The following is a 24,698-nucleotide window of genomic DNA, read 5'->3' on the forward strand; positions in this document are numbered from 1 at the left end:
CTGCTTGTGTTGTTGTTTTGAATAATTAAAAATTGAAAAAAAGTGAAAAATAACATACAAACAAATATTTTTCATAAAATTTGCAAAATGTCAAAGTTCACACGCCGAAAACGCTCTGCCAAAAAGGATACTTGGCTGCGTGTGCTTGAAGTTTTATTCTTTCTGATTTTACACATAAGTGGCATTGATGCATTGGCGCATCCCAGCGCTGCGCAGGAGCACGATATGCTGATACTGGACGCCTTGTCGAGGCGCAGCAGCGGCGGTTACTACAGCGAGGGTTCTGTCATGGAAATGCTGGCGAGAAGTAGTTACACGCAATGACTTTACAAGCTTTACTTTCTTTTAATATATTTTTGTCTTTCTATTTTTGTTTTTTTTGGAAATTTTCTAACGAAATTATCTGTATTAAGGAGTTGCATGGGTTTCCTCTAGAAAATAGCTTTATTCGAACATTTTTTCCTACATTATATAAAAAATGAAATATTTTATTTAAAATTTTTTTGTTAAAAGCACACACTATTAACAAAGAAAATCTGAAATTTTTGAAAAAAATATTTTAAACTCGGCCATTGCGACTCTATTTCCGATGAGCCCTCAGACAAAAGATGGGCGCAAGATGTCAAGATAACTCCCTAAGAAAGCGCAAGTTTTACTTAAGGCTACTGCCAATTTTCATAAAAAAAACTTTAAAATCTTCAAAACTTATAGCCATAGTATCCAAATCCCTGATTCGATAGTAATATTATATGATATTACCTAAAATCATTGCCAAAATGATTTCAAAAATGTTTTCGAACACTGCCAGCCTTGTGTGAATATAAATTTAAGTCGCAGAATGGCCGGCCTTTGGTGAGAGTTTTATTCTAATTTTTTTATTTCTTTAAATGAGTTTGCAAAAAAAATTTCCAATATAATAAAAATGTGCTTGGAGCATGTAGTATGAATCCATTAAAAGCTCATTCCGGGATAGAAGTTCATTGAGAGTTTTGTCTATGTATCATTCAAAATTAATTCGCCGATTACAAAAACAGAACAATACAGGAGTATGTTCAACAATTCGTTGTTTGGACCGATCAAATTTCTTTTGTTAGCGCCGAACTGTGGATTTTGAATTTTTATGTATTTTTAAAATTGTCTGTTACTTTGGTATGACTAGCTCCGCGATAGAAAATTTTCGAATACATATAATGACTTCTAGTGTGCAACGACTTTTTATCAACTTTATCTTTAAAATGTTAGATACAGATACACAAGCTAGCAAAGTTCGTCTGAGTTAAATTCAGTTCGAAGAATCTACACTCTTTCGGTTTTTATAGCAACGTTAGAGATGAGTAAACCATCTTCTTTATTGGCGTAGATACCGCTTACGCGGTTATAGCCTAAACCATAGAGAAGAATAAATTTTTAAGTAATATGTACAAAAGCTAACAGTTAAGTATTAAAATTTTGTTTTGAAAAAATCGAAAATAAAAAATTAAACGATATTATTAGCCACAAAATGTTTAATTACTTATTACAAAAGAAAACTATTAAAAATTTATTGACCATCACTAAAAGTCGAAAATTGCTGCCAAGCATGCAATTTATTAACTAATAATATGTACCTATTATCTTATTTCGATGAACTCTTTAATAAAGGGTGCCGAATGTTCAAGTTGGTAATAACCAACTAAAAACTAACTCTGATTTGCTTGCTCGTATTGAACATAAGGGTTCAGATAGTTTTAGGTAAGCACTAAAAAGCTCAAATTAGTTCTCAATATATTTATAACTAAAAGTAGTCGATTTAGCAGCCAACTTTTTTTGGACTCTGAAATATTGTATCACCGGTGATGACAAAAAACTAAACCCATGTTCCGAAAACCAGCTGTTTTTTCTGGGTTCTTCTTCTTAGTAGGTATAATAGTTAAAGTGATGAAATTTTCGCACTTTTATCGTAAAATTTTTCTTCTTGCCGGTTTATTGAAGTTTTTATTTAGCGATAAGTAAAAAAAAAGTAAGTAAAAGAGGGATGCGGGTTATCGAACAATGGCGGCAGCTCGGCGGCAACTCGTCCTCATAATGGAAGTCATAGCGCCCGTAAATAAGATCTAATACCCATTGAAAAAATATTCTTTTATCTGTGCACTTTTCCAAATGACTGGTAGTAAAACGAAAAAAAAAAATGAAAATGCAAAAATTATGAGCTCTTGGAAAGATTGAGTTTTGGCTCTTTCTTGTTACAAATTATTTTTTTAAAGAACAATTTTCAATATTTTCGTCAAATTCTACTATATATGTACGTATGAACATGTTTAAAAACTTCCCTTTAAGCCTTCCACCAATTCGAAAAACGTGATTTTGAGAAAGATGCGTTTACGCCAGACCACGGCGTGCTTGACAACTTTCCACCAAACGGCCGATAACTTTCGTAATTCAACAGATATCTATAAAAAATTTTGATAGCATAATCGTGAAACTCGTGTCTATATGAATATGAAAAAAGAAACTCTCATTAAAACTGACTGTATTCCTAAAAAATGGTTTTAGTGCAAATATGATACCCCCAGCGAACAGGGGATAAAATTTGCCAGTGGTAAGGTATGACTTCGGCTATAACCGCGTAAGTGGTGTCTACGCCAGTAAAAAAGAAGAAAAAGCGACTAAAATTTAATATGTGTCTATGTTTTTGGCGTGCCTCGAAATTTCAAGCATAGTCTTGTCAGAAATAGTGCTATAATACTCAGCTGGAATTGATATTATAGATTTTGTTTTAAATTCCTTCTAATGAAAAGGCATTTGAAGTTTAAGCTACAAGTAACACAAGTCATTGAGTTTGATGGGTGCTCAACTGATAGTAGCTAAAGCTACAAGGTCTGATCGGAACCTTAAATCTGGAACTCCTAGCAGTTCGTTCTTGGAATTCGCTACAATCCGCTCATTGGATTTGAACCTTTGGAGAGACTCTTAGTAGCTGTGGTTTACACCTAAAGGTAGAAGTAGAATTGAAAATTCAGTTCATTGTGGAGTCGCACTGTGACCGATGCCGGACCCACAGCACGGCAGAGGTTTTAGGTCGGCCTCGAGCATGCTTTTTTCTAGCATTATTAAGCATTATTTGTTCAGGTGGAAGGGACACTTTTTCCACTTTGATCGGATTCGAGGCCGACCTGAAACCTCTGAGTTTTGCAAGCATTATATGGGGCGATGGTCAACGCATTGGTTTGATCTATGGGCTTTTAAGCACCAAGAGATTAGGCCGTGAACGGCAGGTACTTACGTAACACACAACTACTGTTGTATATCCAATTTAGAGATATTACACTTCTTAAGGGATAACAATATATTAATTATTAAAAAGGTATCTAAACAAATAACAAAGATTAAATTGGACTTAGCGGGTAGTATTCATTTGGGAGTATACATACATACACTTAAGAATATTCTACGAAAATTTTAAGTTGATTCGACAGTTTCGAATATTTTTTAGTTAGCGTAATAGGCTACTAAAATATCAAGCGCTGGTTTCGAAGTCAGTGAGGGCTTGTAATTTTAACATGACCTTTATCTTTTAGATATATATTTGACAGGTGATGATTAAAGGAATATGGTTTCCGATAATAATTTCGTACACGTACACTTTTTCACAAAAAAAGACTGTTTTTGGGAAGCTGCAATTTTGTCCCAAATGAAAATTTTGCCACTCCTCCGCTCCTGTATTTGTCTCTCAAAAATATATATTTTTGATTAATTATTAGTTAATTTTATATTTAACTGAATTAAAATCAGTTTATAGTTAAAGTTAATTTAATTGATTAATTTAGTATGCCAAATTTAATTAACTATAACTATAGGTAAGTTAATTATAAAATAACAATTTTTTCATTATAAAATTATATTTTAATTAACTAAGTAAGGTAAATTTAATTATAAATAATTATTATTTCTTCAATTAAATTTGTTATGGCGAAAACTTGAATAATTAATTTCTTAATTAAAATTTTTAAGTATTTTTAGCGAAAGCTAAAGCAAATTCAAATTAGGTGCAACCCAAATGACGCACTCTGTATAATTACAAATGGTTGGTTTAACCGTCGACATTAGCATGTGCAATATGTTTTTGCACGCGAAAGAGATTTCTTAATAAAATGTTTTCATTTTCACGCAATTTTTCATGCTTTCCTATTTTTCATAATTTTTGCACATCAACTTGTTCACTATACACACACATACTTACATGTCTATAATTGTATGCCTCTAACTTTATGACTTTTATTTCACTTTATGCTGATTTAATTTCTATTGACTAATTTTTTTCTTCTACTTTTCTCTCGGCTTTCTTGTTTTGCCTTTTCAGTGATTCCGCAGTCTTGCCGCTTTCGTGGACATAAATTCGAATGCGGTCTCTCCATTTCGTGTGTGTTGGGCGGCGGCAAACCGCTTGACCTCTGCTCGGGCGGCATGATCTGGTCGTGCTGTGTGGACAAAGATCTCGACGCGGAGGACACGCACGCAAGTCAAGTCAACAATACAAGTGAGTATGATGAGGCATCTAAGAGCACAGCAAGTAGCGAGTGGCAGCGGGAAAAGGAGTGCTGCTAGAAATGAGAGCTTGCAATTGCGTAATGGCGCAGCAAACATTCTAAACTTAAGTGCTTAATGCTCGTAAAACGCTTAGTGGAATGCTATAATAGCCGAAGAATTGCGCTTATGTAATTTCGCTGAATAATTTTGTTAAATAATTTTGCGCAATAAATTTAATTCAGTTCAGTGTTGCAGCGCCGTTTCGAAAATGACAATTGTTGCAGCAAAGCAATTACTTATGCGTGTACTTATGTATGTAAATGCGGCAGTAGTAGTTCAATGTGAGCGTGCAGGTAACATGCTGCACTCTTTAAGTCATTACATTGCGCATGCGCAGCCGCTTGTTTGAAGGTAGCTGGTTGTGGGTGCATGCATAGTGCAACGACTTTGGCAGGGGAGCTCAAATGGGGTTGTATGAGAAAGAGAGATTACCGTAAACCGCTAAATATAAAAAAAAATTTTAAAATCGGAAATTGGGCTCAAATTTGTTTCTATTTAAAAAAAAATCGAAAAACAAAATTTTGAATTTAAAACAAATTATTTTTGAAAAGTTTTGAAAACAAAGTTGTAAATTGAAACTTAAAAAAATTTGTTTCAAATATTTAATTTTATTTTTAATTTTTTTCTAAACTTTTTTCTGCAACTAATTAACTTTTCAAAACACGATTTTCGAATAAATAAGTTTCAAATTTGAATATTACGTTTGCAATTTCAATTTTCCAATTCTAATATATGAACTTTAAATTTTAGAGTTTTGAAGTTTTAAGTTCGAATTTTATTTTGAAATTTCAAATTTAAATTTTGATTTTAAAATTTACGATTTATAATTTCAAAATTTAAGTTTTTAATTTGGATTTTGTATTTTCGAATTTTGAAAAACGAATTTTAAACTTTGTTTTAATATGTATTGTACGATATGCAATTTCGAAACTTTTCATATCAATTATTTCAGTTTCTCTTCAGTTTTAAATTTTGTTTTTGAAATTTCAGTTCTGAGTTTCGAATTTCAAGTTTTAATATTTGAACTTTAATTTTTAAACTTAAAATTTTTATATTTGAATTTTGATACTTAACTTCTAAAGTTTCAGTTTTAAGTTCGAATTTAAAATATGTAAAATTTATTTTGAAATCCGAAATTTGTAATTTTGAATTGTGAAAATTCCAATTTAAAACTTGATTTTGAAATTTTGAATTTAGAATTTCAAGTTTTGACTTTTTAATTTGGATTTTAGATTTTTGAATTTTGAACAACGGATTTTAAAATTCGATTATCTAATAACCCGGATTTGAATTTTGCTTTTGAAATTTGAATTCTGAACTTTCAATTTTAAATTTTTAGATTTGAATTTCGATATCGAATTTTAATATTGGAATTTTAAATTTTCAGATTCGAATTTTGAATTTTGAAGTTAGACATTTGGTTTTGCTTGATTAAATCTTGAAATTAGATATCGATAATCGAAAATGTGAGTTTTATAATTTACGTTTGAAATTAAGAAATTCGAACTTCTAGTTTTGAGTTTTTAATTTCGATTTTTTATTTTCGAATTCTAATATATGGCATCTTATACATGTTTTTCCTTTTTGCCTTATAAAAAAACTTCAAAATTATAGTCAAATCATAAACACAATTTAAGCACCCCTGTCCATATTGACTCCGAAATCAGCTGAGCAGCTTTTGTAATTCACCGTTAGACAGCTTAAGTGCCTAAGCTTTACTTATCTGTTTCGTTTATTTATTTGTTTGCGGCGTCTTCGGCACAACGCCAATTCATTTTCCTTATATAAAGTTGAATGCGCATGCCACCTCCTGCACCTCCGCAGCAAAAAAGCGCACGAAATAAAATGCTAACAATATCAATAAATGCAAACAGCGAGCGTTTCTTATAAACAAAAGCAACGGCAGAGCGAAAAAAACAACAGCAACAACGGCGCATATATTGACGTTTTGCTCTGATAACTTCCACACATTGCTTCTCAACATGCCGCTTCTTTGTTGTTATTGCTGTTGTTTATGTTTTTTTTTATTGTTTACAACAGCACGCCGACTGTTTCAGTTTTAATCGCGTTTTTATTTTCTTTTCAATTACTTTTTAGTTTCGTTGCTGGCCGCGCTTGCGCATCCATTTTCTCAGCGCAATTTTTCCACATTTGCTGAAGTTTAGTGCGGGTTTCGCGCTTAAGTCTTTTGTGCCATGTTTTGTGGTTGTTTTGGGCGGTTTACGCTTTTCGCGATTTTGAGGCTTTTATTGCTTCAGAAAATTAAAAACGTTCATAGTGATTAAATATGCTAACTCAATTAGGGTTTCTTTCAACAAGAATTTAAGAGTCTAAATTTTTATTTTTTCATTAAAATGAAGTTTCTACAAGATCGCGTTAAGCAAGAGTTTCGAAATTGAGACTTAAAAATGCAAAGCTCGCTTTCAATGCCATGAAGTTCGTTGTTTACTTTGTTTGATATTTAGTTATTTGCTTTTGAGTTACAATCAGCTACGAAAATAGTGTTCTACAGACTCCTAGTCTGATTTGGTGACCAGTTAGAACTACAGTGAATGTATCATTTTAGGTGGATTAATAATATTTTACGATTTAAAATGTTTTTAAAATTATATTTCGTATGAGTGGATTTTCGCAAAGTCTCTTAGCTTGACATTTTTGAGAGACTATTTTTCATTTCAACGTCAACTCAATGGTTTTACCCATGTAATCCTATTTCGAAAAAAATGAAAATTTTAAACTTTTGGAAATATAGTGGTATTTTTGTGAATCTGTTAAATTTTTTGGTTTACTAATCTATTACAACAACAAATAGGGATGTAAATTACCGATATAAAAAGTTCGAAAACATTTTCCGGAATATATTCCAAAATAACTTCTAAATAACAATAAAACTTGAATCAAAATGAGAATTTGAGTTTTTAAATTTGAATTATAGTTTTGAATTTGAAACTTTAAATTTTGAGTCTTGAATCTTGAATTTGAATTGCTTTGTTGTGGAAAACAAAATTTTGAATTTTGATTTTTGCATCTTGAAATATTAATTTTGTATTCGGAATAGCACATTTTGAATCCAATGTTTTATATTTGAATTTTGAGTTTTTAGTTTTGAAATTAAAAAAAAAAACATCAGTTTGAGTTTATTTTAATTTTCAAATTTCATTTTTTTATTTTGGAAGAGTTTTTGAGTTTCACAATTACAAATTTTAATTTTTCAATAAAAACTTTGAATTTTTTATGTGAATTGGAACTTTTATGTTGAAATAATTTCTGAAAAATTTATTTGATTTGAATATTTAAAATTTAAACATTGATTTTTGCATTTTGAAATTTGAATTCCAGATTTGGAATATTGCATTGTGAATTCAAAGTTTTAATTATGCATATTGAAATTTTGAGTTTTCAAATTGAATTCTAACTTTGTGTTTCGAAAAGGAATTTTAAATTTTCAATTTTTAAAGAGTTTTTGAATTTTGCATTTAGAATTTTGTTTTATTCATTTGAATTTCGAACTATAATTTTGAAAGAAATTTTACTCGGAAATCTGAATTTTGTATTTGAAATCTCAGTTTTGATTTCGAATTTGAATTTTAAAATTTAGTTTCAGTTTTGATTTCAAAATTTTAAATTGAGTTTCGATATTGAGTTTTGAAGGAATTTTTATATTTTGATTTCACTTGGAAATCTGTATCCTGAATTTTAAATTTTAAAAATGAATTTTGAAATTGATTTTCGAATTTTCCTGTTGAAGGAAATTTTATTCGGAAATCTGAGTAGGTATTGTATTTTTTGTACTCGAATCTCAATTTTGATATGGAATACTGCATTTCAAATTCGTAATTTTAAATTTGATTTTTGAAATTAATTCGAAGTTTTGAATTTAAAATTTTAATTTGAAGTTGAGCGTTGAACTTGAGTTTTGAAAGAATTTCTTTATTTTGATTTTGTTTGGAAGTCTGAGTTTTTAATTTTAATTTTTGCATTCTCAAATCTGAATTTTGAAATTGAATTTCAAACTTTAATTTTTGAAAGAACTTTTAGTCGGAGGTCTGTGTTTTGATTTTTTTTTTGAAATCTCAATTCTGATTTGCAACATTGCATTTTGAGTTCGAAGTTATAAAATTTTTGTTTTAAAAATGATTTTAGAAGAAATTATATATTTTGATTTAATTAGAAATCTGAAATTTTAAAATTAATTTTTGCATTTTCAAGTCAGAATTTTTAATTTGGAAAATTGCTCTTCAAATTCAATTCGAAATTTTAAATTTGAATTTTAAAATTAAAATTTTCGATCATAAATTTCGAACCTAAAATTTTTCAATCAAAAATTTAATTTGAATTTTAATTTTGAACTTAAAATTTAATTTTTATTTTTTTAAGGAGTTTCTAAATTTTGCATTTAGAAATTGAATTTTGAATTTTAAATTATAACTTCGATTTTGAAAAAAAAAATCTGCATTTTGATCGGATTTGAATATGATTTCTGCAATTTGGAATCGGTATTTTAAATTTTGAATATTTCATTTTGAGTTGAAAGTTTTGATTAATTTTTTGAAATTAATTTTGGGATTTAATTTAAAATTTTAATCTGAAAATCTGAAGAATTTCGAGTTTGAGTTTTGAAAGAGAATAATTTCCCGTAATTCAAGAAAGAGAAAACTTTATTCCTAAAAAAATAATTTATTAAAAATGATCTGTGGTTTCAATTACTGTCACATATAATTGTGAAAACAGTTATTGCCTATGGAAAAAATCTTAAATTAATTTGTTTTCTTAATTATCACAGAATTTCAGTTCATAAAAGTTGAAGAAACAGTCGAAATAATAATTAAAAGTTTAGCTCTTACATTACGGCCAGCAATTTTTATAGTCAATCTCACTCAGCAACATAACTGGAGCTTGAGAAAGGAAATATAATTATGCTCAAACAAATATATTTTTCATTACAACATAACACTTTTCCCACGAATATGCATATTGTTGGACACTGTCAATTTGGGACGCCACTGTACACAGCCACCCACTTTATTGTTGTTGTTAATGATATTTTTTTATTGTCACTAATCTTGCGGTTTAATCTTTTAATTTCACTTTCCTCGTCAACGACTTTGCCATTTCCGGTAAAAAAAATGCGAATGTATGCGTGAGTGTGTGTGGGTTGATGGGCGAGTGAACTTCAGAGTTTTCTGGGAAATTTCGCTTTTATGATGAGTTTTGGGTGCATATGTAATACCGCGATAAAAACAGTTATGGCAGCACAGTCGGCGTAAATGGAAAGTGAAAAACACGAAATAGTAAAAAGAAGAAGAAGAAATGAAGTTACAGAGAGGGCAGAGTGTGCGACTGAAAAGTGAAGTTCGCTTTTGCTGAGGCCTTAATGAGATTGGCTTTGTCGCCGAAGTGTAAAGTCGTAACTGTGACTATGCGGGGTGGCGAACTTAAACAAAAGCAAATGAATAAAGAAAACAGGTACAAGTAAAATGTTAACCTGAATGTTTAATTTAAAATAAAATAAAATAATAACATAATTCAAAGACAGTAAAAGGGCGAAAAAACATGCACTTGGAGATGTGTGTGGAAATTATTCATTGTAGCTGAGAGTGAAATTTCTTTGAGGTTCTTAAGTTGTGCATTCGGGGCGTGTGTCATATCACTATGTAAACTTTGTTTTGGAAACCTCAATTTCATGAAATTCCACCAAGGCAGAGTTGTATAATGAAAAAATCTGTTGAAATAGGCGCATCTCAATTAAAAAAAGTTATGATAGTTTCCCCATTTTGCAATACTTGTTGGCATTAGTAAGCAAATATCCTTACTTCTGAAATATAAGATTCCTTTGAGACCCATGAAAAGCCATTTTATTAACGAAAAGAGGCTGTTTGACCTCATTATATTATAATTTCATGTATTATGAGCAAAGTCTTCAATGGAAAGCTGTATTTCAGAATGTTGGCTAACAGGCCTACACTTATGTATATACATACATGAAAAATATTTTCACTGTTAGTTGTTTTCACAGAGTCGTGTCTTATACCACTCTATGAATAAAATTATCCGCTTTCCACAACAAAAGTTCCCTAGACGACTGATGTAAAAAATAGAGGATACTGACTGAAAGAATTAAGAGCTTACACATATGTTTATATTGTATAAGTGGCCAATTGAAAAGTCCCCCTTCTGACACATAGATGGCATTACAAGAATTAAATCCACATGATTTTTAGTTAACCTTAACTTCCAAAAGGCGCGTGTATAAATTCGTCAGCTGTCGGATTTTTAGTTTGGGAATTATATCATTTTGAATGAAGCAATTTTTGTTATTGCGAAAAAACTGGATAAAACGGAGGAGTGTTGATAAAATATTGCTTTTTGAGAGTAAAAACTACAGTTGAAGCAAAAACCTTGAGTTGATGACGAGTCTCCGGAAACTGTTGCAAGAATCTCAACCATCAAGAATTGTTATGCCAAATTTAGACGTGGTGAAATTAGCTCCAAAGACGCAATGGACGCCCAAACGAAATTATAACCGAAAAACATCAAAAAGTCCACAAAATAATTTTGGATGACCGAAAAGTGAATTTGTTCAAGATAGCAGACACTCTAAAAAATATCAACTGAACGTGTACATTATATCATTAACAAATATTTGAGTATGAGAAAGCTCTGTGCAAAGTAGGTGCCACGAGAGCTCACTTTTGACCAAAAACAAGGACGAGTTCATGATTTGGAGCAATTTTTGGAGATGTTCAAGCGTATCAAACCCGAGTTTTTGCGTCGATATGTGACAATGGATGAAACATGACTCCACCATTTTACTGCGAAGTCCAATCGATAGCCAGCCGAGTAAACCACGAGCAAGGTTACGTCGTATTTTGGGATGCGCTTGGAATTATTGGCTACCTTTAAAACAGAAGAACCATCAACAGCGTCTATTATAATACATAGTGTTATTAGATCGATTAGAAATCGCCGAAAAACCGCCGCATATGAAAAAAATAAAGTACTGTTTCACCAAGGCAATGTGCCATGTTTCAAGTCAGTGAAAACGATGGCAAAAATACATGAATTTGGCTTTGAATTGCTTCCGCATGCAACGTAGTCTCTAGATCTGGCCGCCAGGAACTATTTCCCGTGCTCAGATCACAAAAGTATAATCGCTGGGAAAAAATTTTCTTCAAATGACGAAGTGACCGACGAAACTGAAGCGTATTTTGCAGCAAAATGCAAATCGTACTACCAAAATGGAACGGAAGAGAGAAATATGTTGAATTAAAAATTGAGTTTTACTAAAAACATTGTTTTGCAATGCTAGGCCGGAGGCTTTTCAATTAACTGTTTTATTAGAGAAGTGAGGGTTAAGTTAGGCAATATTCAGAACATGACCAAGTTTACAGCAAACTCTAGCGACGAAAGTAGGAACTGAAGTGATAGAAATCGCAACTAGAAGAACTCGTTTATCAAACAAAAATAATTGTCCATTTATTAATTGCAAAAGTGCTAAATTCAAATATCTCTTGGACAATAATTCATTCCAAATTTCAAGAAGATAAATATTTGGTCAAATAAAAGAGTTTTTTATACGAAAATCTAATTTTTAACGACCAGTTTTTATGACAGCTGTAGTGGTTCGATATCGGGGTTTGAATGGTCAAAATTATAGATGGAGGGAGCATTTATATCGCTATTTTAAAGGGTCTCCATTCAATAGGTGTTCCACACTTCATGGCTTGATATAAGGATCTTAAGAAAATTCCATTTTGAAGGTCATAAAATCTGGATTTCGAGTAAAGTTTGTCTCAACTAGTGAATCTTCTAAACGACTCTCTTAACAATGATATTGTTGATATATGGAAATACGAATTAGAAACCCAAATGGTTCTCTTACCACCCAAATGGTACAAAGTGGACAAAGGCAAAAACTTTCGATGGATTTATTTGATAAGGCTGAGGTGAGAACTAGAATCTCACCAAAGCACCCAAGGCGCTACAGAGGGAAAACTGAGAAGACTGAGGGTATGAACAAAATTAGCCACATTTGGAGTGACAAATGTAGAACACGCACAAAGTGCTCCCTTAATAAGCGAGGGTTTATTGATCTAAACAATTTTGTTTGACATAATCAATTATCCAAAAGTGATATTCGTTATTAGTTAAATTAATATATCATTTTGCTTAGCTCCTTTATTTATTTCAATTTGAATTCTCGCTAGCTTTGTCAAAAAACTGGCAGGGAGTAAATAAAGTTAGTTGTTAACATATTGAAAAATATTTGCTTTGACAATTGCCATGCCGAAAGCTTAATTGAGACTTATCAAACTACCTAGTATTACTAAGAAAGTTTCAATCTTCTCGCTGTTAATTACAACAGATCTTAAAAGCTTGAACTAAATTTAACTGCACGTAAGCTGCCATAATTATGACTTATATTTAGTCACTAAAATAATTATAAATGTATTTTTTTCCTTTTGTGCCCACTTAAATGACCAAAAATATTTTCTAAAAGTATTTAAAACCAAATTAACGCCAAAAATTCCCATACCACACACACACGCACACATTTAGACATATAAAAGGTTACATGCAAAGCCATTGTGACGCAACGTCATCGCCTACTTGCTAACCAATCAACTTTCCGGTGCCATAACTTTTGTCACAATGAACGCTAACCACTCGCTAATTAACCTTTGCGGAGAAAGGTACATTTTGCGCCAATTCAAGTTTTTCTCGAGCTTACATAAGCAATGATTCCACATATATATGTATATAGTTTTTTTCGAAGTTAGCAAAAGAAAAACTGGAATTTAAATATACATACATAAATATACTGTTATATTCAAGACCTTAAATTAAAGTCACAGCTTTGGCGCAAAAGTGAAAATTTCTGGTTCACCGAATTTCAGCTGCAGTGGCTTTTTTGTTTTTGTTACTTTTGTTGGTTATTCTTCCAACTCTTTCAAAGCTGTCTTATTTAATGTGTTATATAATTTCTTTCTCAAATTGCATGTTTGTACATAAGTAAGTGCGTAAACGTCTGTGTTTTCTAATAGCCGGAAGTGGTTATTTCGTTTCTGTGACATTTCCATATTTTCTGAGTGATGTCCAAGTTACATTTGTGGTTGAGTGAATGTAGTAAAAATCTTCTCACACGCCATCATCGGAACTCTTTTCAACACTGTCGCAAACGAAAGGTGATAATTATGTGACAAAGGATAGGCGGGGTGGTGCTGTCAGCAAGTCTTTTGCGATTGCATAATAAAGAAAAAAGGAAAGAAAGAGGGAGACAAAATATTTTTTAATTTTTTAACTAGATAACTGTTAACTAAGGCGCTAAAAGGTAATCATAGAAAAAAACATTGCTTCAAAGATATATCCGGAAATCAAATGTGTTTAAAATTGTTTAAAACAATTTACTTACTACAGGGTCCGGCACTCGAAGTGTAACCAACTTCAGACCGTTCGCGCAGCTGTTGCACTGGAATCAGCTGTTTATAAATTTGCTGAATGACAGTTCGAAGTATTGTTCACAAGTGTACAAAAGCGTTTTGCCAAAAGTGAACGCAAATAAAAGTGATCAGCGATGGAATTCTAACGTAATAATGAGATTGCCTTATATTTAGCTTGAAAATCACAGCCAGCAATTGTTCGTGAGCTCAAACACCTTAATGTGAATAAAGTTTTTTTTTTTATCGCACCATCACTCATTGCAATGATACTGGTAGCATCGCAAAACGCCATGGAGGTGGTTATCAAAAGACTGCAACGTCACGTGAGTTGGTTCGGAAATTGAAGAAGCGACTTGAGCGAAATCCACGACGAAGTGCCAATCAAATGGCTAAAGAACTGAAAATATCCGACCGCAGCATTCGACGCATATTCAAAAATGAGCTCAAGGTCAAGCCTTACAAGTTCCAAAAGGCCCATGATCTCACACCGAAGCAGCAACAAGTAAGACTTGAGAGAGCGAAAAATTTTTTCCAATTGAGCAATTCGTAAACTCTCAGAACAATAGGGTTTACTTGACCGACCGTTCATACAAGAATCTAAGTCATCGGTTGGCCATCAGGAGGCAGCACCCGCCACAAATAATGGTTTGGGCCGCTGTCACCGCAGGTGGGCGCTCTCCAATTGTTTTCATCGAGCCTGGCGTCAAAGTAAATACGACATATTATCAGGAAAGTGTTCTGGAGGCTACTTTGAAGCCGTGGACAGACAAACATTTCGGTCGCAAACTATGAACGTTTCAACAAGACTCAGCACCGTCTCACAAAGCGCGAGTGAACCAAGAATGGCTGAAAAACAACGAATTAACCACATGCGAATCCAATGGATTATTCTCTCTGGGCCATTTTGGAGAGCAAGGTCCCAAGTAAAAACTACACCAGTCTCGAGATGCTGAAAAAAGCCATTGTCCGTGAGTGGCCCAAAATACCGGCAAATCACATTCGGGCAGCTTGCGATTCGTTTTTTGACCGTCTCAAAGTCATAGTTAAGGCAAAAGGTGGTCATATCGAGCAAAAGTGAATTGGTCCTGAATTTATAATTATTTTCACACATTTTGTACTTAAAAATAATTAAAAATAATTTTTCAAACCGAATTTATGGCTTTTTTTAGTGGTTACACTTCGAGTGCCCTGTATCATCAATCTCATTTTGTTATAAAAATATAATCTGGAAAGAGTTAATTATGGTTCAGTTTGCCCACTTGCTTGCTAACTAAATTTAAGATTAAGGGAAAACTGAAATTCATTAAAAGTAGGGAAAGATATGAAATAATATTGTTGATAGTAGGTCAACTCTCGCTGGATAAAGACCTGACACATAATTATATCAAATCATCTAACATGCTAACCGCTGATATAAATGAGTCGTGGTTTCGGCAGTTTTTGAAGATAACTTGAAACATAAAATGAATAATATATCACAGGGATCGGAAAATTCCCTTTCTCAACAAGAGCTGCCTCAGAGAATAAATTACTGTTGAGTTCTCACACTATGAAATAGTAAAGACGGAAATTATTCCAATCATAAGAAGAGATCTTTCACGTATTATATGCAAAGAAACTTATGAAAAATTACATTCATAACCGGTCAGTTGATAAGTCTCCGGCCTACTATAGTAAAACACTTATTTTTGATAAAATTCGTTTTATCAAGGTTTGATACAATGGTTAAAGTGACTCTCCAATTTTTTCATATAATTTTTGTAGTAAAATTTGTCCTCTGCTTTCAAATAGGCTTCAGTTTTGGTAATATCTTCTTTATTCGACGAAATTTTTATTTCTAGCGGGCACTCTTTTGAGGTCCACTAACAGCTAATAGTCACTGATCGCCAGACCTGGAGAATAAGGTGAATGCGGAGGAAATTTAAAGCCCAATTCACCAATTTTAGGCATCGTTTTCAGTTGGGACAAGATAAATTGGTTTTTTGAAACATTACTTTCTTTTTCTTAAAATGCGGCTGTTTTTCGGCGGTTTCATACTGCAAAAGGTCCAATAATGCTATGCAATGGGTTGTGTTGATGGTGCTTCCTTTTTCAACGTAGTCAATAAAAATTATTCCACATGCATTGCAGAAACAGACGCAGTAACCTTGCCAGCCAACTATTGTGTTTTTCCATGTTTTGCAGCGTCTTCATAGTGCATAGTCCACTCGGATAGCTATCGATTGCACTTTAGAGTGAAATGATGGATGGTCACATAACGATGCAAAAGTTCGGATTTCTTTACGCTTGCATTCCTCCAAACACTGATCCGAGTCATCAACTCGTCATTGTTTTTGGTCACAAGTGAGCACGCCCGTATGAGCTTTCTCACACCCAAATATTCGTAAATGATATGATGTACATGTTCAGTTGATATCTGCAGAGTGTCTGCTTTCTCTAACAACTTCACTTTACGGTCATCCAATATTATTTTGTGGACTTTTTTTATGTCTTCGTCGGTAACCACCACTTTTAAGTATTCACCGTCTTCTATGCTCATTTCACCACTTCTAAACTTGGCATACCAATCCTTGATGGTTCATTTTCCTGGGGCAGTGTCCGTGGACTCGTTATTAGATCAAGGTATTTGCATAAACTGTAGTTATTCCTTTAAAAAAGCAATATATATCAACACCCGAAATTCCCTTTTGTTCATTTTTTTCACAATAACAGAAGTTGCTAGCCTGATAAATGGTATAATTCACTTTTTTTCGCACATAGGAGCATTTGGTCTCAAAAACCGGACAAAATTGTTTCAAGTGATTTTATGAATGAAAATGAATAAAAATGCATGATTGAATATAATAATGCAATATATTAAAATAAAGCAAGTAAGGAAGAGCTAATTTAGTGTGCAACCGAACATTTAATATTGAATATATTTGAGTAGGAAGTGGTGCCGAAAAGATTTTATCTATTTTTGCTTATCCCACATACTACTAACAGGCCACATACTCAAAAAAATATTAGCTCAGTTTCCTTGAGGTACCTTACATACAATCACCAAACATATGGAGCAAGGCCAAGTGGAAATTCGAAAATCTTGGTAATAGTTATATAGAGGGAGGGTCAAGTTTTCGCCCAATTGCATCTATTTTAGCCGCAAAGATACACTGTTGTGAATAAAATATGTTCTGCAATTTTCATTGAGATGACTCAAATATTGACGGACATATCCAGCATAAAGTGACCTATAAGTTCTAAAATTTTTATATTAGGTATATGGGGGCTCAGAAGGTATTAGCCCGATTCAACCAATTTTTGACAGAATGAAATCTATTGCCGTAATAGGATTCTGTGCGAATTTCAATTTCATATCTCACACATTGAACGATATTTTCTGTCAAAAGTCAAATATTGATATCGGGTCCACATGTTCGGTACCCAAGGGCTTGAACAGTTTTGGTTGGATTTGGACAATTCCTGGTGAAAAGGTGGCTTACTTTAATTATGTTATATGGGAAGTAGGCGTGGTTGTAGTCTGATTTCGCTCATTTTCACAGAGTAGCATAGACATATGAAAGGAATGTTACGTTCCAAATTTTGTCGAAATGGGTCAGTCCGGTCTCGAGATATAAGATTTTACCAGAAAGTCGGTGGTGCCAATTTTCACACTGGCACCGATAGAGCCCCCTTATACCATCTATATTCCACCCGTATATAATAATGTAGTAGGATTTCAGCATTTAATGAAAAAAAAAATAAAGCAGTACTCATTTTTAACCCTCCGTTCTTTCCTCGCCAAAAATGCGTTTATTTCTCGGAACAGCTGATATCACACAACTTTGGCATATAGCTGCCAAATATACTGGCCACTCAAAATCAAATATTTGTGTGGAAAATTCTTGTTTGACATCATATTTTAAATGACCGATCGAAATCAAGTTATTTCACGGATTTGTTTTATTAGTGTGGAGTAGTTTAGCTCGATGAACCGAAGTTGACGTTTTTTATAGTTTTTTTTAAGGAGAATTTTTACATGATTTTTTCCATTCAACATCGCAGTATTTCATAGTTAGCTTTACATATACAAATTTATTATTGTAGTTTTGTGAATTAGTCATACAGGGCGCCCTATTGTTACCACTGTTATAAGAGAATCTTGTGCTGATGAGTAAAGCTGGGTATAGAAGATTATTTAACCATAATCCATTTTCGCTTTTGTTAGATATACTATTAGTACTAGTATTTCACAAAAAAAGAGCATTACCAAGACCCTTAGTCAATAAAATACTACAATCACGTGATATAGTATTACAATCCCCAAAACACAAGGGCCATATGTAGTATTAATTTTATAACAACGCATCAATTTTCGTTTCAAATAATTTAGGTGTTCTTTTTATAAAACTTTTATGCCAGAATATTTCTAAAAACCAAAAAAAAAAGACATTATTCTTTACCTTAACCTTTTTGTAAATATTTTATGCTTGTAAAATTCTGCAAAGCCTCAAAACTAGCTAACCATATTAATAATCCTGCATTACATATGTGCAAAATATATATCGTTAAACATAATTATAAATAAGTATGCTTATACGTATATGCATAATATATAAAAACGCTCCTCGACTCAATATAGGTGACATCATACACTTGCACGACATCTATCCCGACTTGGCGAGCCACAACAAGCACCCGCCACATAGTGGACTCGGCAGCAGTTCACAGTTACACAATTTGCATAATAGTCATGGTGCAACACAAAGTAACAACGTACACACCACCAACATAGCAACGCATAACACACTGGGCGCCTCACGACCGCCAGTTCATCACTATCCCACCGTCATCAGTAATCATCAGTACCAAGTGACGCAATCGCTGTACACGACAAAGCGACCCTACAAGCCGCACATCTATCGACCGGCAACGACGGGGGGTGGCGCTGTGGCACAGTCTAGCAATTGGGAGCATGAGTCAAATCACCTGGGCAACGGCATCACCAATCATTTGGACACTTTCTTCGATGTGGATCGACCGCCCGCGCACTCGTCGGAGAGCGGACCACATGAGTTGTTGCCACATCCACAGCCCTTTGCGGTGGGCAATGTACTCGATTTGAATGCAGGCGAAGCGGCGGAGGATTACAGTGGCGGTGCCGGTGGTGGAATTTATGCTGACGGAACGACGTATCGACCAGTGCCGGGTACCAAAAGCTGTTTTGATGTTTCTACAACTTTCACTTTTTAGTATTTTTTGTGTGGGTTTTTGAGTTTTGTTGAACGGATATTTATTTTAATTACTCTTAATTTTAATTTCACTTTAAAGTATTCTTCTCTGTTTGTAAATATCTAGAACGCTGCACTGGTTTGCTTTTGCACAGATTTTTGACTTATTTCATATCTACTAAGTGGTTTCCTCTTTATCTTTAAGTCTCACGGTGTGATTGGCTCTGCACTGTCTTCTTTCATCAAAAATATTTTACTTTATTTCATTTAAATATAATTTCCTGCGTTTTCTTGCAGGTTGTGGCGAGGTATACGCGCGCTCGAATCGCATTGTGGGTGGACACTCGACGGGCTTCGGTTCACATCCCTGGCAGGTGGCGCTGATTAAGAGTGGATTTCTCTCGCGGAAACTTAGCTGTGGCGGTGCGCTCATCTCGAATCGCTGGGTCGTCACGGCGGCGCATTGTGTAGCAACGTGAGTAATAACGGCATTTGTGTGATACTGTAAGGTTTAGTAAAAAATAAGTCCACTGTTTCTGCTTTAAATTTGTTTACTTATTTGCTGCCATTTTGAATGCCACTTATAGAAAAATTCGTGCCTATTGACAAAGAACCGGGACAGCCGATTTTCAAAAATTTGTCTAAAGAAAATTCTAAAGACAAATTTTTCATTACAAAAATTACTTGGGTGAACCTGCAAAGAAGAATCTCTGACGAGTCACAATCGAATTGTTTTATCTGGTGTTGTCCTGATGGAGCACCATTCCTACCCTTGGCTACACTGACTACTTCTGGGCGATTGCTTCCTTCAGATGACCAAACACATAGCAAAGCGTCCTCTCAGAAATTGTTCGATTTGATTGTGATTCAGCAGTGGTCCGACGGTGGTATATAAGATTTTTGCCTTAACTCAAAAACCTGATATAACCTTTTATGATAGCATATTGTTGACCGTAGAGCTATAGCTTGATTCCACAATGACCCTCCGTCCATACACTTATCGGCTATGTCTGAGGCTCGCCATTTCTTTCGAGGGTGGAGCGTTTTTCAGCGCCTTCCACTAAAAAAAAAATCTGTCTTCAAAGAACGATCTTTAGTTCGAGCCCCACCTTTTGCCAATAGCTTCCCTTCAGTAATACAAGAAAACCAACTCACTTTTAAATCCAGCCTTACTTAAATAGCTCCAAATGGTTTTATGTGCAACATTTAGCTCCTAGACAATCGAAACAGTCCTTACATGACACGTCGGTCTCGAAGATTTTCCATACTTTATCAATATTTTTGACAACTAAACTTTTTCATTAACACAAAATTAACGGAACGAAATCTGCGAAATCAAAATTGCCCACGATTGGATATTACAGTATATATACGAATAGATTGCGTATTCACTTTTCTCGATTAAAAGTCTTAAATATGATATACTTTCTGTTTGCTGGTGTCCGTGTTTGACGACTTCTATAGCAATATTGAGTAAAGCAATCACAAAACTGTCGAGGAAGTCTTTTTAGTAAAAGTTTCATATTTTGAACGCCGTAACGCGTAACCAAATCGAGTTTATATAACGTGAGATATCTATTACTAGAGCCATTTATCTTCTTTACTGGCGTAGACACCGCTTACGTAGTTAAAGCCGAGTTAAATAATAAAACAGCCTCTGATGAGGATGGAGGCATGTGTAGAAGTTCACACAAGTGAGACAACCTCTTTGATCGCCATTCACTTGGGATTGACCAGAAACGATTCTTTTACATATAGCTCAAGCAGCTCACGACTTCCGGTTTTAGACCAAGTATCCTCTGGGTAGCCAAAGACGCCCCAGCCTCAGCCTCGAAAGCCATCTTTAGTATAGGAAAGTAGTCGATTTATTTTTATTAGACCTTATGTATATGTATAATAAAATTACGTTTTTTCTTCGAACGAGTCCAAGAAAATTGACCTTTAACATCGGCGGTAAGGAAATCAGTGTATAGTTTTCGAAAAGCTTCTAATTCATATAATTTAAACCTTTAAGCTTGAAACTAGTAGCATGTTGCTGGTATTATTGAAAATACCCTTCAAAAATTTAAACAATTATGTCGCAACGGCACCCGTGTCGGAGTCAGAAGAAGACGACGATATTAGTTACGGTCGCTTTGAATAAACAACTCAGCACTTAACTTGACTTTGCACACAAACCATTATGAGTAATATGTTTTTACTAAAATTTCTGTGCTTTAATGAAATTTTACCGAATTTTTGCGGAATGAAGTATATTTCAAAAATACTAACTATTAGGAACCATAATAGAAAAACCAGATTTTTAAGCCTTTTTAATTTAAAAATTGAGTGGAAAACCCTTTCGTCAAAATATTTGTTTGATTACTAAGTACAAATTATTCAAAGAGGGTCGAGAACGCATTGACAACGAACCACATCTAGGACGGCTCAATAAAATAAAGGAAAGCACCAGATTTGAGAATCAACGATTAACACTATTACTGGCATCGTTGGAATATCGAAAGGATCAGTGAAAACTATTTTAAAATATCATTTGGGCTTAAGCAAAAAGAAAGCACGATTAGCTACAAACTAAATAAATTTTTTGTAAAACAGTGCTCTACGACTACCAGGATGTTATTCTGTCTATTATTTCTGGCGATGAGTGTTATATCTATGCTTATGACCGGAAACATACGATCAATTGGTCGAATATCGTGGCAAATGAGAGCCAAGACGGAAAAATCTACGTCCAAGCAGGTCAAAAATCAAGATTATTTTGGCAATTTTCTCAATTTTCAATTATCGAGTTATTGCGTACTCCGATTTCCTTCCGACAGGGCTAACTGTCAACAAGGAATACTATTTGAGTGTTATGCGTCGTTTAAGCGAAGCTGTTCGTAAAACCAGACCGACAACTCTTGGTTTTTGCACCTCAATAATTCAATAATGATTTTAAAATTATGAACAAAGTCTTACTAATTTCACTCATGGTAGTATGGTGGGTTTTTTGTACATAATACATATGTATAATTTTGCTTAGATTGATAGAATTGAACTTATATAGAACGTTAAGTGAGAATAGAATATAAGCAAGCAGGAGTCCTACTCTTTACTGATACATAACCAATAAATCACAGTTTAATATACACATATTTTCTCATATCTGAACAAAGTGAGCTACTGTTATTGATTACACAGTTAAAAATTCTGGGTATATTTGCTGAAATGAAAAATATGTATCTATTAGATTGCGACTTTAATACTAATATCATTTTTAGAAGAAATACAAGAATATGGGGGAAAAATATAGATATTAAGATCTGCTTATCTATAAAAGACAAATCATCGGTCGAAGTAAAAGAAGGTTAACTGACTAGATAGAAACCAATTTACCTTGAAATATGCAAATATGAAAAAGTATATATATGAATTAGGCTTGATAATCGGAAGTTATCTCTGAACGACTATGACTTTCTTTAAAATAGTTAATAAAATACTTAGTTTAGCTTTAGGATATGTCAAAATATTGGAAGTCACATTCAGTGCCTAGGGCTCAATCTCAAAACCTTTCATCAGAAAAATTGATAAAGAAATGAATTACAAATAACTTACCGAAGAGAGAAAAAAAGGCGATATAGGCTACGGCCTCATGTTTAATAAAAAATTTAAAAACATCGATTAAACCGAGTTTTCAAAAGTCGAGGGCAGCTAGTCGAGTACTTTTAAAGTGTCTGTGTACTATCATAATGTTACTGGCGTACAATAAAATCATAATCTCAGCTGCCAATTAAAAAGAAGAAAAGCCCTTCAAAGAACCATCAGCTTTGGCGGCAAGTTACACCCATTGCACCAGTCTATTTTTTAACATAGTCGGTGCCATTTAATCGGGAAGGCCAGTATTTATGAAGCTGGGACTAAGAACTGTCATTACTTGAACGTTATTCATAGTTAGGGAGTCGATTCTTATCTAGGTAATTAGTAGACCACAACCCATGGCACTTGCCTAAACGTCTCAATTATTTTTAGTCAAGAACCTAGTGCTATTTATGATCACAACCTAGCAGACTGCAGGCTAAGAATATTATTGTGATGCAACATTACGTATTATTTATCTGAGAAACTTGTTTAAGTACAGACTTGCTTTTGACTTTATGAATGTATTTCAATTTTAGATGTAAAGTGTTAACAAAGAAAATACTTAATCAAAGCACTGACTTCATTTTAAAACTTTATTTTCTATTAACAAATTTTTTTTAACAAATTGTATAAATTTGCAAACTTTTAATACCATAGAACCGCCAACTCTAATATGAAAATCCGCCTGGGCGAATGGGATGTGCGTGGACAAGATGAGCGACTCAATCACGAAGAATATGGCATTGAACGCAAAGAAGTGCATCCACACTACAATCCGGCAGATTTCAAGAACGACTTGGCGCTGATAAGATTGGATCGCAATGTTGTCTACAAACAGCACATAATACCCGTATGTTTGCCGCCGCCAGCCACGAAGTTGGTGGGCAAAATGGCGACAGTAGCTGGATGGGGACGCACGCGGCACGGACAGAGCACGGTGCCCTCAGTGCTGCAGGTAAGATAAATATAATCAATGCTTATAATCACTACAACTACAAAATTCTCTTCAAAATCAAGGAAGTGGACGTCGAGGTGCTGTCGAATGATCGCTGTCAGCGCTGGTTCCGTGCAGCGGGTCGTCGAGAGGCAATACACGATGTCTTCCTTTGCGCCGGCTATAAGGAGGGTGGACGCGATTCGTGCCAAGGCGACTCTGGTGGTCCGTTAACACTGTCCTTGGATGGCCGTAAAACGCTCATCGGTTTGGTGTCGTGGGGTATCGGTTGCGGGCGTGAACATCTGCCTGGTGTTTATACGAATATACAGAAATTTGTGCCGTGGATCAATAAAGTGATGGCCAACGATAATGCGTAGTGCTGCATGGACCCACACTTGCCAAAGACTGCAGTGCACTCTGATATGCCACCTGAGTCGTTATGTAACGATATCCTATTGCGTATTTTATTCGTTAGAGTTTCACATTTTCTAACTTCAACTCTGTCCACGTCTTATTTATTGAGCGATTGAAGCTTTTTGATCATAAAAAGTTGTTATTATAGATAACTTTTGATTACTTCAAATATTTTCATCTAACCGAACATTTTAAAAATACGAAAATGCGCATAAGTATTGTAATAATTTATACTAAATTAAGAACGTTTTGTACGATTTATTAAGATTTAAGTGTTTAATAATAAAGTTAAATGTAAAGAAAAGTGAAAAGTAAAGCTGTCCACTTGAAAGGTTTGACAAAACTGGAAATGAGCATAAAATTTAAATCAAGCTTGAAAGTTGACGATTACTAGCATACTTTTAGGCATACGTTGGCAAGCTCGGCTTTCAGATCCATCATGACTGTGAGATAAGCTCTTTGTAGTAGTTATTACTGCTTTCAGATATGTATGAGTCAAAATAAATCAATCTC

At 33.8% G+C, this 24,698-nt stretch overlaps 1 protein-coding gene and 1 long non-coding RNA gene across 2 annotated transcripts in view; one reads left to right on the forward strand and one right to left on the reverse strand.

Annotated features, from left to right (window-relative positions):
• LOC120770278 overlaps positions 1-24,698 on the reverse strand; it is a 270,998-nt gene that overhangs the window by 32,839 nt on the left and 213,461 nt on the right. The window lies entirely within an intron of this gene.
• On the forward strand, positions 88-24,148 carry LOC120770264 (serine proteinase stubble). The gene is made up of 6 exons (XM_040097573.1): positions 88-307; positions 4,340-4,516; positions 18,628-19,194; positions 19,514-19,691; positions 23,492-23,789; positions 23,852-24,148. Exons 1-6 carry the CDS (start codon positions 88-90, stop codon positions 24,146-24,148), a joined length of 1,737 nt encoding a protein of 578 aa, XP_039953507.1.

This window comes from Bactrocera tryoni, chromosome 3 (genome assembly GCF_016617805.1).
Source record: "Bactrocera tryoni isolate S06 chromosome 3, CSIRO_BtryS06_freeze2, whole genome shotgun sequence".
Taxonomy (NCBI): domain Eukaryota; kingdom Metazoa; phylum Arthropoda; class Insecta; order Diptera; family Tephritidae; genus Bactrocera; species Bactrocera tryoni.